Raw genomic sequence first — 14,327 nt, forward strand, 5'->3', positions numbered from 1 at the left:
GTACTGCAAACACATACCAGCTTCATCACTGTCTATCACGTGACTCTGTTCCCCTTTTGGGCTCTGTGTTTACATTTATTTTGAAAGCTGACGCTCGTGATTATGGTAAGGGGCGTTACATTTCCGACGAGTGCTTTACACAAAATAATGATCTTTAAAAAAGCATCATATGACCCCTTTAAGGCAAGTCATTTCACTTGGCAGCCATCTTTGAAATGCCTGTTAGTCACCTTATGTAGCTCTGCCCCTTTTAAGCACTGCACTTCTTGTCTTCTGTGTTCCATTTGTATTTCCACAGTGTGAACATTAAATCGTACAAATCCGTGAATGGACCGTTCGTTTCAAAAACTTACTGGTCTACTGACATTTATGACATTTGCTTCGAACATTACAATGCTAATGATAATTTTCATTAACTCTACAATAAGTAAATCCACTTCACCAGCTAATTACTCTTCAACAAGTTATGCTACAGAGCTACTGCAAAAACAGAGTGGTTCACATTTTTACTTGCCTGCCAAATTTTTTCACTGCATGGCCCCCCACAAACAAACAAATAAGTTTTTTTTTTTTTTCTTTTTTTTTTCATTGTATTTGACCCCTGTAACCTTGTATTCTAATGAATAGGTTTTTGACAGCAAATTTTTAGATTCCAGTGAAATTACACAATTCTCAATTCCAATTTCAATACCGCAGCAAAAACTATTAGCCTAACTAATATAAAAGTATAATATAATATATAACTACTATTAAAACTGTCTATTCTATTTATTTTCTATCTATTTATAATAAATTCTATTTATTTATTATAAAAAAATTGACACTCTAAAAACTCTATTCTATTTCTATTTTATCTGCTTATTTTTCTTTTATTTATTATATAGATAAACTTGACACTCTAACATTAGCACACTCTATTCAATTCTATTCTATTCTATATACTTTCATTTTATGAATTTAAAAAAACAAGAACAACAACAACAACAACAACAACAACAAAAAAACTTGACCGTAACACTAGCACTATCTATTATATTTCTGTGCATAAAACCTACCGGCGCTAGCCACAGCAATTGATTGCTTCTGTTGTCCTCATTTGTAAGTCGCTTTGGATAAAAGTGTCTGCTAAATCATTAAATAAAAATGCATAAAGCTAAAACATTACTAAAGACAAGTAAGCACAAAACCAGCACAAATAAATACAACAGACAACAAAGAGATAAACAGTGCCTAATAAGGTACAGAAATTAATTAATGCATTTAGCAGACACTTTTATCCAAAGCGACTTACAGTGCATTTAGGCTACACATTTTTTACCAGTATGTGTGTTCTCTGAGAATCGAACCCATGACTTTTTGCACTGCTAACGCAATGCTCTACCACTGAGCCACAGGAACATGAAATTAAATTTTAATAATAAAATGTTAAATAAAAATGCATAGTCTTCTCCGTATAAAATAAATGTAGGTTAATCCTTATTAAAGTTGCAAAAGTTGTTTTGTTGTTTGATTAACATTAAGGTGCTGTATGTAATTTTTTGACCGTACTAAATCATAGAAATACCACAATACACATGCTTGTTTCTCTGAAAAACAGTGCTACACCCAGTTATTCTGCTTTGAAATGTGCATTCCATGTTGGAATGTCTGTTTTTGTTTTTCACTGTGTGATTCCGCCCACTGCCAACTTGCCCAGTATATTTTGACACCCCGGGTTGCCAGTTGGCAGAAAATGCAAAGTACTGCAGCCATGGAAGTGAGCAAACAAACTGGGTCAGAGATTGCAGATTGTACCCGACCTAAAAATATCTCTCTCCCACTTCCTGTCAGTTCTGATCTGTCCTATCGTAATAAAGGCAAAAATGCCAAAAATATTATTATTATTTTTAATTTATTTATAATAATAATATTTTTGGCATTTTTGCCTTTATTATGATCAAAATTAGCCTGTTAATGCAGGTGATTAATTTTGTTGTTTTGTTTAACGTGTTAAAAATATTTCATGCAGGGGCGGAGCTGGGGTTGGCCATCACACTCACAACTGCTGCTTCTGTCTCTTTTTTTCTTGACAAGAATTGTCAGAACAGGCGCTAGCCAAACAAGTGCGGAAATGGTACAGGTGACGAGGAGCTTCAGTACAACAACAGTGAACTGCGATGAGATGTTGTCAGGCCAGATGTCATAAAACAAATTTTCCTCTTCTGTCAGCCTTTATACTGTGCTCGTAGCTGTATCATTTCATATTAACGTGTGAATGAAACTACGAGTGTGCATGTCAGATCCGTGTCTCGTTCAGCAGCGGCAGCTCTTAAAGTAATTACAGTCAAGTAACCTAATAACCCTGCTGCTGTGATGTCTGTTAATCAAAGAACAAAAGAAAAAGAGGAAATTAATAACTTTTGTAGCTTTAAGGATTCATTTATATTTCATTTAGAATTTAGTGTTTGATAACTGGGCACAGGTAAATATGACATTTATTATAATGGGTTTATGTGAAGATTGTTTTAAGTTCACTGAAAATAGAAGTTGTTATTTTTTAAGTCTAATAAATGTTAAAATTGAAAGCTCTCAATTAGACTGTAATGCTTAATGGCTACGGGAAGTCGTGGCCTAATGGTTAGAGAGTCGGACTCGTAACCCAAAGGTTGCGAGTTCAAGTCTCCGGTGTGTGTGTGCACTTAGGATGGGTTAAATGCAGAGCACTAATTCCCAGTATGGGTAACCATACTTGGCCACATGTCACGTCACTTTTCTATAGTCAATGGTTAAATACTAGGGGGGAAAAAACGATTTCCTAGAGACATCAGTAGTATTTGTATCAGTGATACTCTCCTTCAGTAATAAAAAAGATGCCATTAAACAAATATTAAAAATCTACTATCTTTATGTTGTTTCTACATTAATTTGAAGAATGAATGTGAAATTATTGCAATATAAAAGTATATTTAAAAACTTTAATTTAGGTGGGATTAATCCGCTCAATGTTAGGCTCTTCACCTTTCATTGTCAATTGCACTCATTCCTGAATTTTGTTTGTATTTGTTTATATCTGTAGACATCAACTGTCTTTCACAAGGGCCCCTGGCCATGGATCAATCCTGATTGTCAAGCCCTGTAGAGTGCTGCAGTAATGATGTATTACTGCAGGATAACCCAGAAGTTAGCATCACCCTATATCTCCCTCGACAAAGAAACCCATTAGGATTTTCCATTGTCTTTTGGATGCATGCCGAAAATAAGCTCTGTGACTAACAAAGTTTATGATTCTTATACATTTTCTTCTTCATGATAATCTTCGAAAATGAACACAAATTTTATACATTTTGAAGGCTACATAGAATCGCCACTAGCAAAAAGCTAAACAAAGTCTACAAACTACACCACAATCACATATTATAGAGACATGTGCTTTTCTAAATCATGTCCAATACAGCAGATCAGTCAGTAAATAGATCCATTCTGAAATCTTAATATGTCCAATAAGTGAGAAACATAGAGGGCTGAAATCTAAATTACTTCTGAAGGTACTGCGTATAATATGTCTTGATCTTCCCCTTTTATAGATCATTATTGCAGGAAGTCTGGCAATAGCTGCACAGAATCTTCACCTCCCAACTGTAAGTTTTCAGATCTTAACCCTTTGAAAAACACATGTATTAGTTATAAGCCATTTATTTCATTTTTGTGCATTTAAAACTACTATAATTTAATAAAGAGAAATACCTTTTGGTCAACAAACAGCCTGTAATTTTGTATGTGTTTTTGTTTCAGATAAAGGCTTGTTTAGGAATGCAAGTGGTGGCCTGTACGGCCTCTGTGATCTCCATATTCCTGCACTTAATTGTTTTCCCTTCCATATATCACTGTTGGGTGCATGATGTAGAGTCCTCCCAAAAGACAACATGCAACAATTTAAGCGTAAGTCAGAAACACGTTTACCGTAACAATTCTGATATGGCATTCTAGGTAGGGGAGACCATGGTTGGTTGGCAAAGTTAATCAGGGTTGCCAGGTTTTCACAACAAAACCACCCAATTACTACTCAAAACTAGCCCAATCATGTTTCGAGGGGGATCCCCCGTAAGGGCGTGTCTACGTGGTGGCCAGGGGTGGCACCGGCCTCCCCTGAAATTTGGCTGGCCACCCCAGGTGCCCCCCCTACCAGATGTCTTGCGATAGGCTTGTTTTTAGTAAATTTCTAACTGCATCTGGCAGTGGCGGATCCTGGCATGTGTAGGCAACTGCCTAGGGCCGCTTTCTTCTCTTTAATATACTTAATTTTAAGCGGTTTCTATAGTGTGATCTTAATGACAATTTCACTAAATAGAAGCAAGCTGATTATAGTCAGCCTTCTCTAGTTATTTATTTTACTAATAGCCTACTTATTTTAGTTAAGTGCTTAAATTGTAAATATGCACACATTATCGGGGTTGCTTAAACCCACGGAAAACGTAAAACAACCCGCGGCAAGTGTTAAAGTAGGCCAATTCCAGGGGAAAACCGCGGACCTGGCAACACTGAAGTTAATATCTGGTTCAACAATGAACTGGGGTCAGAATTTAGTTCTGTTCGCAACACTGAATCATTATTTTCCTGTTTATGGCTGTAAAGCTGTATTGTATAAAGTGCAATACTGTATAAAGGTGATTTGACTTTGTGATTTGAAAATTGTAAGATCTGAACGTTGTTTCTCTTAGTCCACACTTACTGATTAAATCAAGATATTAAAAGATAAAAACATGTCAAGGTGAGAACAACTGACACGTCAAATATTGCTGTCTTTTTGATGTTTTACCCACAGACTGGCTTTGGAAATTACCTGGGATTACAAAAGCTTGTGATGGCAGTCCAGATTGCCCTTTCTGCCACTTTAGCTGCATACTGCTGCAAGGTCATTCAGTGCTGCTCTCCAGTGTCTAGTGTGGTAAGAACCCATGCAAACTGTAATGCAAGCTGTAGCTCATGCTATAAAATGCTGTTTTGGAGGATATGACAACAAGTCCATCTGTCTGTACTCTCTTTCAGCCAGTAATCACGGTTAACGGACCTCCAGATCCTCAATGAGGACAGTTTTAGTGATAAGCTATTTAGAGCCAGGAGCTATATCCACATACATCTATATAACAGCTGTTCGTTCAACACGTGTATCAAAATTGAATGATCAGTTTTATAGATTTTTAGGTATATCTATGAATTACTGTGAATTTAAACTCAATATTTTATATTACACATTTAGTTTAACAACATGTTTCTAATATCCCATCACATTTAATCATGTAATTTGCATTAATTTTCTTTTCCATAATCTAAATAGTGGGCACAACCAGTGTAGCCTCGGTGCTGCAGTGTGTAATTTCTGTCCAGCCCGTGGCACTGAATAGTTTTGCAAAAATGATAATGACTGAGAACTGCTATAATGACTGTTCTCAAACATCCCACATTGTTTGCACATAAAGTCCCACTTCAAATTCACTCTATTGACTGTCAAACCACTTAATTAAACAGAGCAATACTGAAAATGCTATTGAGCTGCAATGCTTTCATTTTCAAGGAATTCAGCCAGTATTCATTGCAGCAATAGTCATCCTCACTGTTTCTAGATTCTTTCGAATGGTCATCTGTTTCCATCCTGTTTAAACATGCAAATAGAAAATTTGTGAGTAGGAAGTCGACATTACTTTACAACCAAATTGCACCAACAAGGAATAGGGCAAAATGAATGCGTCACAAAAAACACTAAAACAAAGTACACCGATTTATTGTTCAATAAATATCCACACATGATTTCAGATACAAAATAATCACATTTACATTTATTTAAAACCAGTTTTTAAAAACACACATGATCCAGTAATTATTCTTGTCTTGACTGAGCTTACACAATGTTCAAACATGTATTACTGCAGAATTAAAATATTTTTTATCTTATTTTAAAATATGTCTGAAGACTCATCTTATTCTGTATATCCTTGATAATTCTACATGTCTAAGGAAGGATATAAAGATGCCTTGGCCTTAATGAGCAGTCAGTCTGTCAGGTCAGACACTCCAATCCAATGAATACTTCTTAAAACAGAAACAGCTGTATGACACTGTCTTCACAACTGTAGTTCATCTGTCCAATGATTCTGTTTAAATGAATAAAAACAGTTTTGTTATTCAATAAAATAACTGAGACATCAGTTCTTTAACTTGTCTCACTAAAAACTACACCATTCTCTGACTCTTAACTACATTTTTTAAAAACTTTAGCTACACCACTATCTATATATGACATCTTTGTGAAATATAAAAATCCTCTAATAACTATCTGGTTAAATGCATGTTAAGATTTAAATGAATTAAAATTGTAGGATTTATTGGCAACACATAATAAATTATGATACAACATAGGGGAAATCATATCAATGTCAACCTGAGATGAGGATGAGGAAATGTCTTCCAAATCACCATAACAGCCATTTTTATGGCGTATCAAACTCCCCCACAGCACCGAGTGATGACAGCCAGGACACTTTCCCTCCACAGGAAGTAGGTGGGAAGGGTCTGCTTTCAGAAAGTGTTTAGCCAGGCAAATCAGATGACTAACCATTTGACAGGAAGGGTGGAAACAAGATAGTCTATCCATAGCCTGAAATCACAAAAAAAGCAAAACCCAAAACAACTGAGGCTCAGTTATTTCTGCAATGTCTTGAGCTGGTTTCTCATAACTACTCTGAAAGCAGAATGGAACTAACCTTAACAAACACCCCACATAACACACACCGCTCCACCTGTCTCTCATCTTGTTCCTTGCACTCCTGTTGGGGTTTCGTCTTAGCACGAACACAGCCAAATGTTAGAGGAATGTGCAGAGGAGGCTGCAGTTCAGGAGCAAAGTCCATTCGGTACTCCTGCTTTAACCAGCGCACAGTGAGGGGAAGTCGACTCCACGGCGCCACTCGCAGCATGTTTGACACCACACGCCAGTGGAATTGCAAACTGGACTCTTTACGGATGCGCCGGGCAACATGGGACAGTCGACGAGAAATGTGTGGATGTTGCCAAGCCCACTCAAACTAACAGATGAAAGACAAACAGAGCACAAGTAAAACAAAGACCAACTGAATATTTCCACATGAATACAACATGATACCTTATCAGAACGGGGATGGATAAATAAATAATTTTTTTTATACAACCATTAATTCCCCGGTTATCCAAAGCCTAGGCTACTTATTTTCTCTGTGTTTGGATATGAGTGACATGCATGGGCAAGTTTACATATGTACACAATTTCCCGCAAAATCCGACCCGACAGAAATATCATTATTATTCTTTTTTTAAGTGTATTTAGGTAAAGATTTTTTTCTGCACTCTCGCTAATTAATTAATTTCCCCCGTACAAAGGGGGAAATGAAAGACAAGATATAACACAAACAGAAAAGTGTATTTACCCGAAGAGCTGCAATATCAGATGGAAAGCCATGAATGATAAGAACCATCTCCCTTAAAATGAAAAAAAAAAAAAAAAACATTTACCACAAAAGACCACCGGAGTTCCTGTTTAGAGATCTGATCGTAATATGTCCACCATATGAAATGTTCAGCTGATATCTCACCATGGTCCCCTGCCACTTGTTCTCTTGGCTCCTCCTCGGTGTCGTCCAGCGTTGTGTTGACCTATACGGCGCTCTGGGTTCACGGTGAAGCCAATATATATTCGACCCTTGAATTTCGGGTTAGTACAGTACAGCATATACACACCATTGAAACTCTCCACTTCTACCACCATCCTATTTGCTGCAGTAGCTCAAACACCTTTGCAGAGGGAGGGCTAGTAAGATGTGAAGCTATTTCAGTGCTTCTCATATATATCATCTGTTCATATCACTGCAATCTTTGGCACTATCCAACAACATCAGCATTATACACCACCTTTCAAGACCTTCATCTCAAGCGGCATTGCTATATCCTATTATAATCTAACTAACGTTATGTAACGTAGTTATTAAAGACTAAAAAAAGAACAGCGTCTGTTCTTGTATCTTCTAAGTTCTACTGTATTGAATCAAAACATTCATCCTTCTTTAGGTTTTAACGGCTTGCATTGGTGTTCTTATATGTTTACGGCGGTTGGCATCCAGCGTATTGGTGCATTACCGCCACCTTCTGCTCCGGAGTGTGAATCAGAAAATAGGTTTACAGACTAAATCACCCGTTCTCCCTCCTTTATCCCGACACACACATACCCACACACGCACACCTCATCCCTCATCCTTGGTGTTTGCAAAACATTCATTTGTTTTGATAATGTGCCTTATTCCTTTCAAACTAGCCCGGTAAGTATGCCCTGGTATGGCCTGAGCAAAATATACAATGCAGGAGTCACTTAGTAAGCGTATACAAATAATGAGTTAAAATAGTTTGCCATAATCCACGTTATTAACAAATACGATTTTGACCATCTATATTGATTTTACTTGATTTGATCATCTGCAAATAGATTATGTGGCTTTTTCGATCGAGCAATTAAAGAGAACACCGATAACAACAAGGACCCCAAATTCTTTGTTTTTATTGGTCAGTTTTCATGCGTTAGGTAAACCGTACGATAAAGGGATTGGCCATTACTGTCTTCTAGAGGCGTGGCCTCTGTAATATTCCAAATCCAATTGGGTGTTTTTAGTACTTAGCTCCTCCTTTATAAGGCATACCGGTAGTTCCTAGATAATTAGAAGACAACAACGCTGTCTACTGTGTTAAAATCTCTAGTCTCAGTGTTTATATAATCGTTATCGTCACCAAAGCTTATACTTTATTCTGGGAAATATGTCTGTAACCCCAGATTTGATTCGTGAAAAACTGAGTGCGGAGATTGGTGCGATACACGTGGTATGTAACATGCACAGCCAGATGAAACTAGATTCAAAATGAGTTACAGATCATACAGTTTACGTGTGTGAATGAAACAGACAGCAGTTGCTCTTCCTATTCCAGCAGTTAATTCACGAAAATACGTACATTCGGTTCCTTGTTTTTCTTTCAGGATGTAGCAGACACGACTCCTAATAGATGTGCTGCCAGTTTTAAAGTTCTTGTAGTATCTCCTCAGTTTGAGGGGAAACCATTGTTGCAGAGACACAGGTGAGTTGCTTCTTTTTCACACGATTCTTTTTTTATGTTCTGTAATGGGATACAAAATTGTGAAACCACCTCTGCTTTGCACCTTTCTAATTATTATTATTTATTTTAAATTTGAAGTTATAAGAATAACAACTTCAGTTTGAACATCAAACGTTTTAATGACAGCAGCAGTCAAGGTGCATGAACTCCACAAGTTCTCAAAATCTGATGATCATAATTTAAGAATAATCCAGAATCTTGTGCTTCAGTGGACGAGCATCTGACTTTGTGTAAAAAGGAGTCACATGATAAGTCGCAAATGATACACAAGATATTACAGATATTAGTGACTCAGAAATGGTACAGAATCTTATTTCTTATTCCTGTATGCTGTACTGTTACTGTTGTATGTTTCAATCGAAATCCGAAAAGTTTTGTTTTAATCCAATTTTCAGTGTGCTTTTTGGACCTTACTTTATCAAGGTTAACATTAATGAAAAACAAAAATTAAATAAGATGTTTTCTTTAACTGAAACTCTGCTATAAGAAACTAGCTAAAGAATAACTACAGGTGCATCTCAAAAAATTAGAATATCGTGAAAAGTTTAATATATTCTAGTTTCATTACATGTAAAGTAAAACATTTCAATTTATTTTTTAGCTCTAAAGCTCTAATCATCAAAATTAAAACAAAAAACTTTTGAAATGTTTTACTTTACATGTAATGAATCTAGAATATATGAAAGTTTCACTGTTTGAAATAAGTTACAAAACTTTTTCACAATATTCAAATTTTGAGAGGCACCTATACCTATACCAACTATAAAAATAATAATTCCAAACTATATTTGCACTGCTCTTTTATACTCCTAGAAAATGACAAGTTTCATGTGTGCACAGTTAATGCCTGCTCTTCTAATTTATTAATGAACAAAAATCTAAAGTCTAAATCACTGACTTTAATCTTTCAAGTTAACAGACAGAATTAGGGCTGCACGATAAATTGAAATGGAATCGAGATCGCAATTCGACAGAAGCTGCGATTGTCATGCGTATCTTTCAGTGAAGCACGGTTCTGTGATCAGCAGTAAATCTCCATCCAGAGGCCAGAATGCGCATGACAATCGCATTCGATTAATCGTGCAGCCCTAGACAGAATTGTGATCTGTCTCCATATACAGTAACAACATATACTAGTAGTTGTATATGTAAGATCAGTTTGTTTATGTTGACATTTGTTGATAATATTTACATAAATGTTGCTCTTATGTTAATTGCTCAGTGCTTTTACTATCGTGGTAAGCAGGTTGCATTTCATATCAGTATTGGATATTGCCTTTTAAGAAAAAATTGTGATGCTGTCTCATCTCAGTCAAATATGAAACACCTGAAGATGGTAGGAAAAAATGTAGTTTGATGGAATCAATGATGCAGTGTAGAGTGTTGTGAAAAAGGTCATCTGAAGCTGAGAGAGTCCCAGCTGGCTCCGAGTGACACAGACGCAGATGTGCAGACTTAGCAGAATGATCGGAGTCTTTTTATAGGGCCAAGTCATGTGGAAGTGTATTGTCTTTAGAGAGGATAGAGCTGTGTAGGCAAGCTGTGAGGAACAGGCATGCTGGGAACAATAGACTTACTGACCTCATGTAATGTTTTTATAAATATCTGTGTTTGTTTATTATTTAGGATGGTGAATAATTGCCTTGCCGAGGAACTGAAAGAGATCCATGCGTTTGAGCAGAAAACATTGACACCAGAGCAGTGGGAGAAACAGAAAGCACAGTGACACATGCGCACACACGCACAAAATGTGACTTTTTTTATTTTTTTTATTTGTTGATATTTCCATCTTTCCTTCCAAAGTATAATAATACCAATGTAATGAAAATCAGTTGACTTGATTTTATGAAGTTATTACGCTTCAGTTTTAACTGTCATTAATGCATAACATCTTGTGCAAATAATTGAAATACATTATGTGCTATATAAGGGATCTTTGAAATTGTAGTATGCTAACAATAAAGAACATTTCTGGACATAACGTTTAGTTTATAGCCAGTTTGTTATTGTGTGCTACTTATTTTCATTTGACTTTTTGGAGTGAGAGCTGCCAAAAAGTTTGAAAGATGGGTCAGCCAAAATGTTTTAACAAAAAAATATGGCAACTAATAAAACATTCAATACTGTTAATGTAACGTTTTTCAACAAATTTTAAACTTATTTTATTTATTTTTTAATTTGTTAATCTCTGTTCAGTTGGAATTACCCACGTAACAAATGTTTACATGTTACCAATTGGTGAGAAGTTTATATAAATACATTATACGTTGGTGATGTTATTGTTGATTAATGTTAGTGTTCAACCCTAGAATCTCTGATGTAGAATCACTGTAGAATACAGTGATGTCGTCAAATAATACTACCACCGTGAACCAATAAGACAAATTCACACTAATTTATTTGAACTTTTAAAGACGGCTTTTTCAAGCATGATTTTCAACTTGCAACTGAAATTTCAGTATGTTCCTCCTACAAAGACAAACTTTTAGTCCCCACCCAACTTTCACATTATCGAAAAGAACAGAATGAATATTTTTCAAAACATGTTCTTTTTGTTCCACAGCAAAGAAAGTCATTTGGAGCTTATAAAAATAACTTCACGGTGACAGCTTTTGGTGCACCATCCTGAGGCTTCTTGTGTTGCTGTTTCATTCATTCCAGATTTTCTAAGTCAGACAAATACCTCACCGGGCCATTGAGAACCAATAACAAATGGTGATTATTGCAACGATTAACCTTTGAAGCTCATGATATCGAAGTCTTAGAATACCCAGCCAATTACTGCACAATATAAATGCTTTCCAAACAGAAAAAATATGCTTCAGTTAAGATGCCAACCTGTCAGTGATTCAGGAATAGACATAACGTCTTATGTTCAGCCAGATATAAAGTGAATAATAACAGCATTGTGAGCACAAATGTTTTGTTCATGAAGCTAAAAGCATGTAAGATCTATGCAGAAGCTGAGAGTGCAGACGGCCCTCCTGCTGTTTGACATAAAGACACCAAGCTCCAGCAGGCATTCAGTGCTGTCTCACACAAACACAGTCTGCTCACACTTACATGTGTGTGACAGTAATATTATAGTGAAATCGCTATTTATTTTAAGGCTCTGTCACTAAGTGCAGAGAAAAGCGATTTCAGTGCATGACAATAAAAGTAAATCAAATGTGACTGCAGTGTAAATCAGCTTGTGCAGGTCTGTCCTTAACACAATATATTTTATACACAAGCAGTTAATGGATGTGAAACCACAGAAATCTCAAAACCTCACAAAATGTAAATATATCAGCACTTCACACCAACAAAATGGTACAAAGGCTGCCACTGTGGTGGGACCCTTTGAAAATCTTCTAATCTGTACCATTTAGGTACTACTAGTATGTACATTTTAGGTATTAATATGTATCTTTAATCTTTAATGTTACGTTCAACACCGAAGCTTGTAAAAAAACAACAACACGTGTCACATTGAAGCACTGTATCGGAGCTTGATTCGTTTTGAGAAAAGCACGTGATCTATGACGTCCAAGCTTCATTCGCCTGAAAGCCACGTGACTGCTTCAGTATCTGGTTCAAACGAAGCGAACCTTAGCACCGTTTCCTTTACATTAGCCTATATTACATTGTAATGTGTTAGCATTGTTTTGTTTTTTTTAAATCGTAATTTATATATTGAGCTCAAAAATGAACTTTGGCCATGAAATAACAGTCTAAGGACTGAGGCAGAGTTAAAATAAACAGATCATAGATTTAATTTATGTTTTATGTATTTTACTTATTTTTAGTGCCAGTACACCGACACAAATGAATGACTTTGACAATGACCATTATTCATATAAAATATAATAAAACAAAGAATCAGTTGTAGAACCAGATGTGAAACCACTGGCTGTAATGGAAGGTGGAACACTTAGGAAGGTGTTATTTATTTTTATGACCACTAGATGGCCACAGCATACACCGTTTTAAAAAGCTTCGAGTAATGAACCTTTTTCCGATACAATTGTGTTGAAAGCTTCGCTGGTTCAGAACGCTTCACTTCGCCATCACTATCTTTAAGATACTAGTATGCACCCTTTAGGGGTAAATAAGGAACAAAAGTAAAGGGCAGGGGAGGCCAGCTTAAATCCTGGAGAGCCACAGTCCAACCTTTATAAAAACTCACCTGCCTGCTTGCTTTCTAGTAACCCTAAGACCTTGATTAGCTTGTCTAGGTGTGTTTGATTAGAGTTGGAGTGAAACTCTGCCAGACTGTGGCGTTCCAGGGCCAAAGTTGGCCACCTCTGGTGTAGGGTGTGGTCTTAATGACGGCTTCTGTACCATTTTTTGCCCTGAGAATATGTTACAGAATACGTAACTGTATGTGTGTATTTATATATACATAATAATTATACACAGTACACATACATATATTATGTAAACAAAAGCTTTTATTTGTAAGCGCTTCAGCAATGTTTACACTCTTGTTTTCGGAAGTTATTTGCTAGTTCCGCCTTCTCGATGACATCACGCGCGTCGTTAAAGACGGCACGCGATGAATGGTCGGGAAGCCACGTGTAGTCTGACATGTTTCTTGTCCACAACATGACAAGATTGTAGGAGTCAAAATCGTGTAACCTGACACAGTGACTTGCTAACTGGAGCTGCTTCAGTGATCACGCATCAGTTGTCTCTCAAAGGTAAGGCAGCAGCAGACGTTGCTTAAGGTGCAATAGATCCCTATCCACTAACGTTACACTGAAGTTGCAAAACACCTCAATATTATCTATGATTTCCGCGATGCAGAAAACGCGGACGGAATCCTGTCATATAAATGGAATTTACTTTATGACGCGGAATGTCACGGAATTTGTCCAAGTTTGGATGAATTAATGAAAAGTAGGTCAGTACACTTAAACAGAGTCGCAATATGGACTAGTATCTGTAAATATTAAGCCGCAAAAATACTATTTAAATATGAATCCAGCATGTTCTGCGTGTCTCTGTGTATGTAAATGGCACAGATGCGCGGTGTTGTTTTCTACATATACAAAGTGTGCGACGCGCGCGGTGATTTCAGCTTCTGTCGTATCACTACATGGGGACATAAATACATGAACAACATCTCCAGAACTGCTCTGACTCCCTCTAAGAGTCACTTCATGAGCATTTGACAGTTT

General features: G+C 36.5%; 3 protein-coding genes across 11 annotated transcripts in view; 2 read left to right on the top strand and 1 right to left on the bottom strand.

The window, feature by feature from the left end:
* LOC107677701 (uncharacterized) overlaps nt 1-5,107 on the top strand; it is an 8,237-nt gene extending 3,130 nt beyond the window's left edge. Inside the window, exons 4-7 of the mRNA XM_016472722.1 lie at nt 3,564-3,617; nt 3,772-3,918; nt 4,802-4,924; nt 5,026-5,107. Coding sequence (XP_016328208.1) covers nt 3,564-3,617; nt 3,772-3,918; nt 4,802-4,924; nt 5,026-5,064 — 363 coding nt within the window. The 3' untranslated portion in view covers nt 5,065-5,107. The remainder of the gene's footprint in view (nt 1-3,563; nt 3,618-3,771; nt 3,919-4,801; nt 4,925-5,025) is intronic.
* Nucleotides 5,108-6,052: 945 nt separating this feature from the next.
* On the bottom strand, nt 6,053-9,067 carry LOC107677699 (structure-specific endonuclease subunit slx1-like). 9 transcript variants are annotated; one of them, XM_016472717.1, is made up of 5 exons: nt 7,602-8,168; nt 7,437-7,488; nt 6,738-7,058; nt 6,416-6,631; nt 6,053-6,128 (listed from the first exon to the last, which is right to left on the bottom strand). In XM_016472717.1, exons 1-5 carry the CDS (start codon nt 7,772-7,774, stop codon nt 6,099-6,101), a joined length of 792 nt encoding a protein of 263 aa, XP_016328203.1. In that variant the 5' UTR covers nt 7,775-8,168; the 3' UTR covers nt 6,053-6,098. The 9 variants fall into 9 exon arrangements, with proteins under 9 accessions (XP_016328203.1, XP_016328207.1, XP_016328201.1 ...); XM_016472721.1 differs by lacking the exon at nt 6,053-6,128 and adding an exon at nt 9,004-9,067 and having other exon boundaries at nt 6,135-6,631; nt 7,602-7,674; XM_016472715.1 differs by lacking the exon at nt 6,053-6,128 and adding an exon at nt 9,004-9,023 and having other exon boundaries at nt 6,135-6,631; nt 7,602-7,800.
* On the top strand, nt 8,687-10,994 carry LOC107677702 (bolA-like protein 2). Its single transcript, XM_016472723.1, has 3 exons — nt 8,687-8,874; nt 9,029-9,126; nt 10,792-10,994. The coding sequence occupies exons 1-3, from the start codon at nt 8,812-8,814 to the stop codon at nt 10,889-10,891; spliced, it is 261 nt and encodes an 86-aa protein (XP_016328209.1). The 5' UTR covers nt 8,687-8,811; the 3' UTR covers nt 10,892-10,994.
* Nucleotides 10,995-14,327: the final 3,333 nt, after the last annotated feature.

Source organism: Sinocyclocheilus anshuiensis, unplaced genomic scaffold (genome assembly GCF_001515605.1).
Source record: "Sinocyclocheilus anshuiensis isolate Anshui unplaced genomic scaffold, SAMN03320099.WGS_v1.1 scaffold945, whole genome shotgun sequence".
NCBI lineage: Eukaryota > Metazoa > Chordata > Actinopteri > Cypriniformes > Cyprinidae > Sinocyclocheilus > Sinocyclocheilus anshuiensis.

Coding starts and splice junctions, on each gene's coding strand:
- LOC107677702 (XM_016472723.1), top strand. CDS start 8,812: ATGTCTGTAACCCCAGATTTGATTCGTGAAAAACTGAGTGCGGAGATT. Junction 8,875..9,028: donor AGATTGGTGCGATACACGTG/GTATGTAACATG, acceptor TTTTTCTTTCAG/GATGTAGCAGACACGACTCC. Junction 9,127..10,791: donor CCATTGTTGCAGAGACACAG/GTGAGTTGCTTC, acceptor TTTATTATTTAG/GATGGTGAATAATTGCCTTG.
- LOC107677699 (XM_016472715.1), bottom strand. CDS start 7,774: ATGGTGGTAGAAGTGGAGAGTTTCAATGGTGTGTATATGCTGTACTGT. Junction 7,489..7,601: donor ACAAGTGGCAGGGGACCATG/GTGAGATATCAG, acceptor TTTCATTTTAAG/GGAGATGGTTCTTATCATTC. Junction 7,059..7,436: donor CTGATATTGCAGCTCTTCGG/GTAAATACACTT, acceptor TTCATCTGTTAG/TTTGAGTGGGCTTGGCAACA.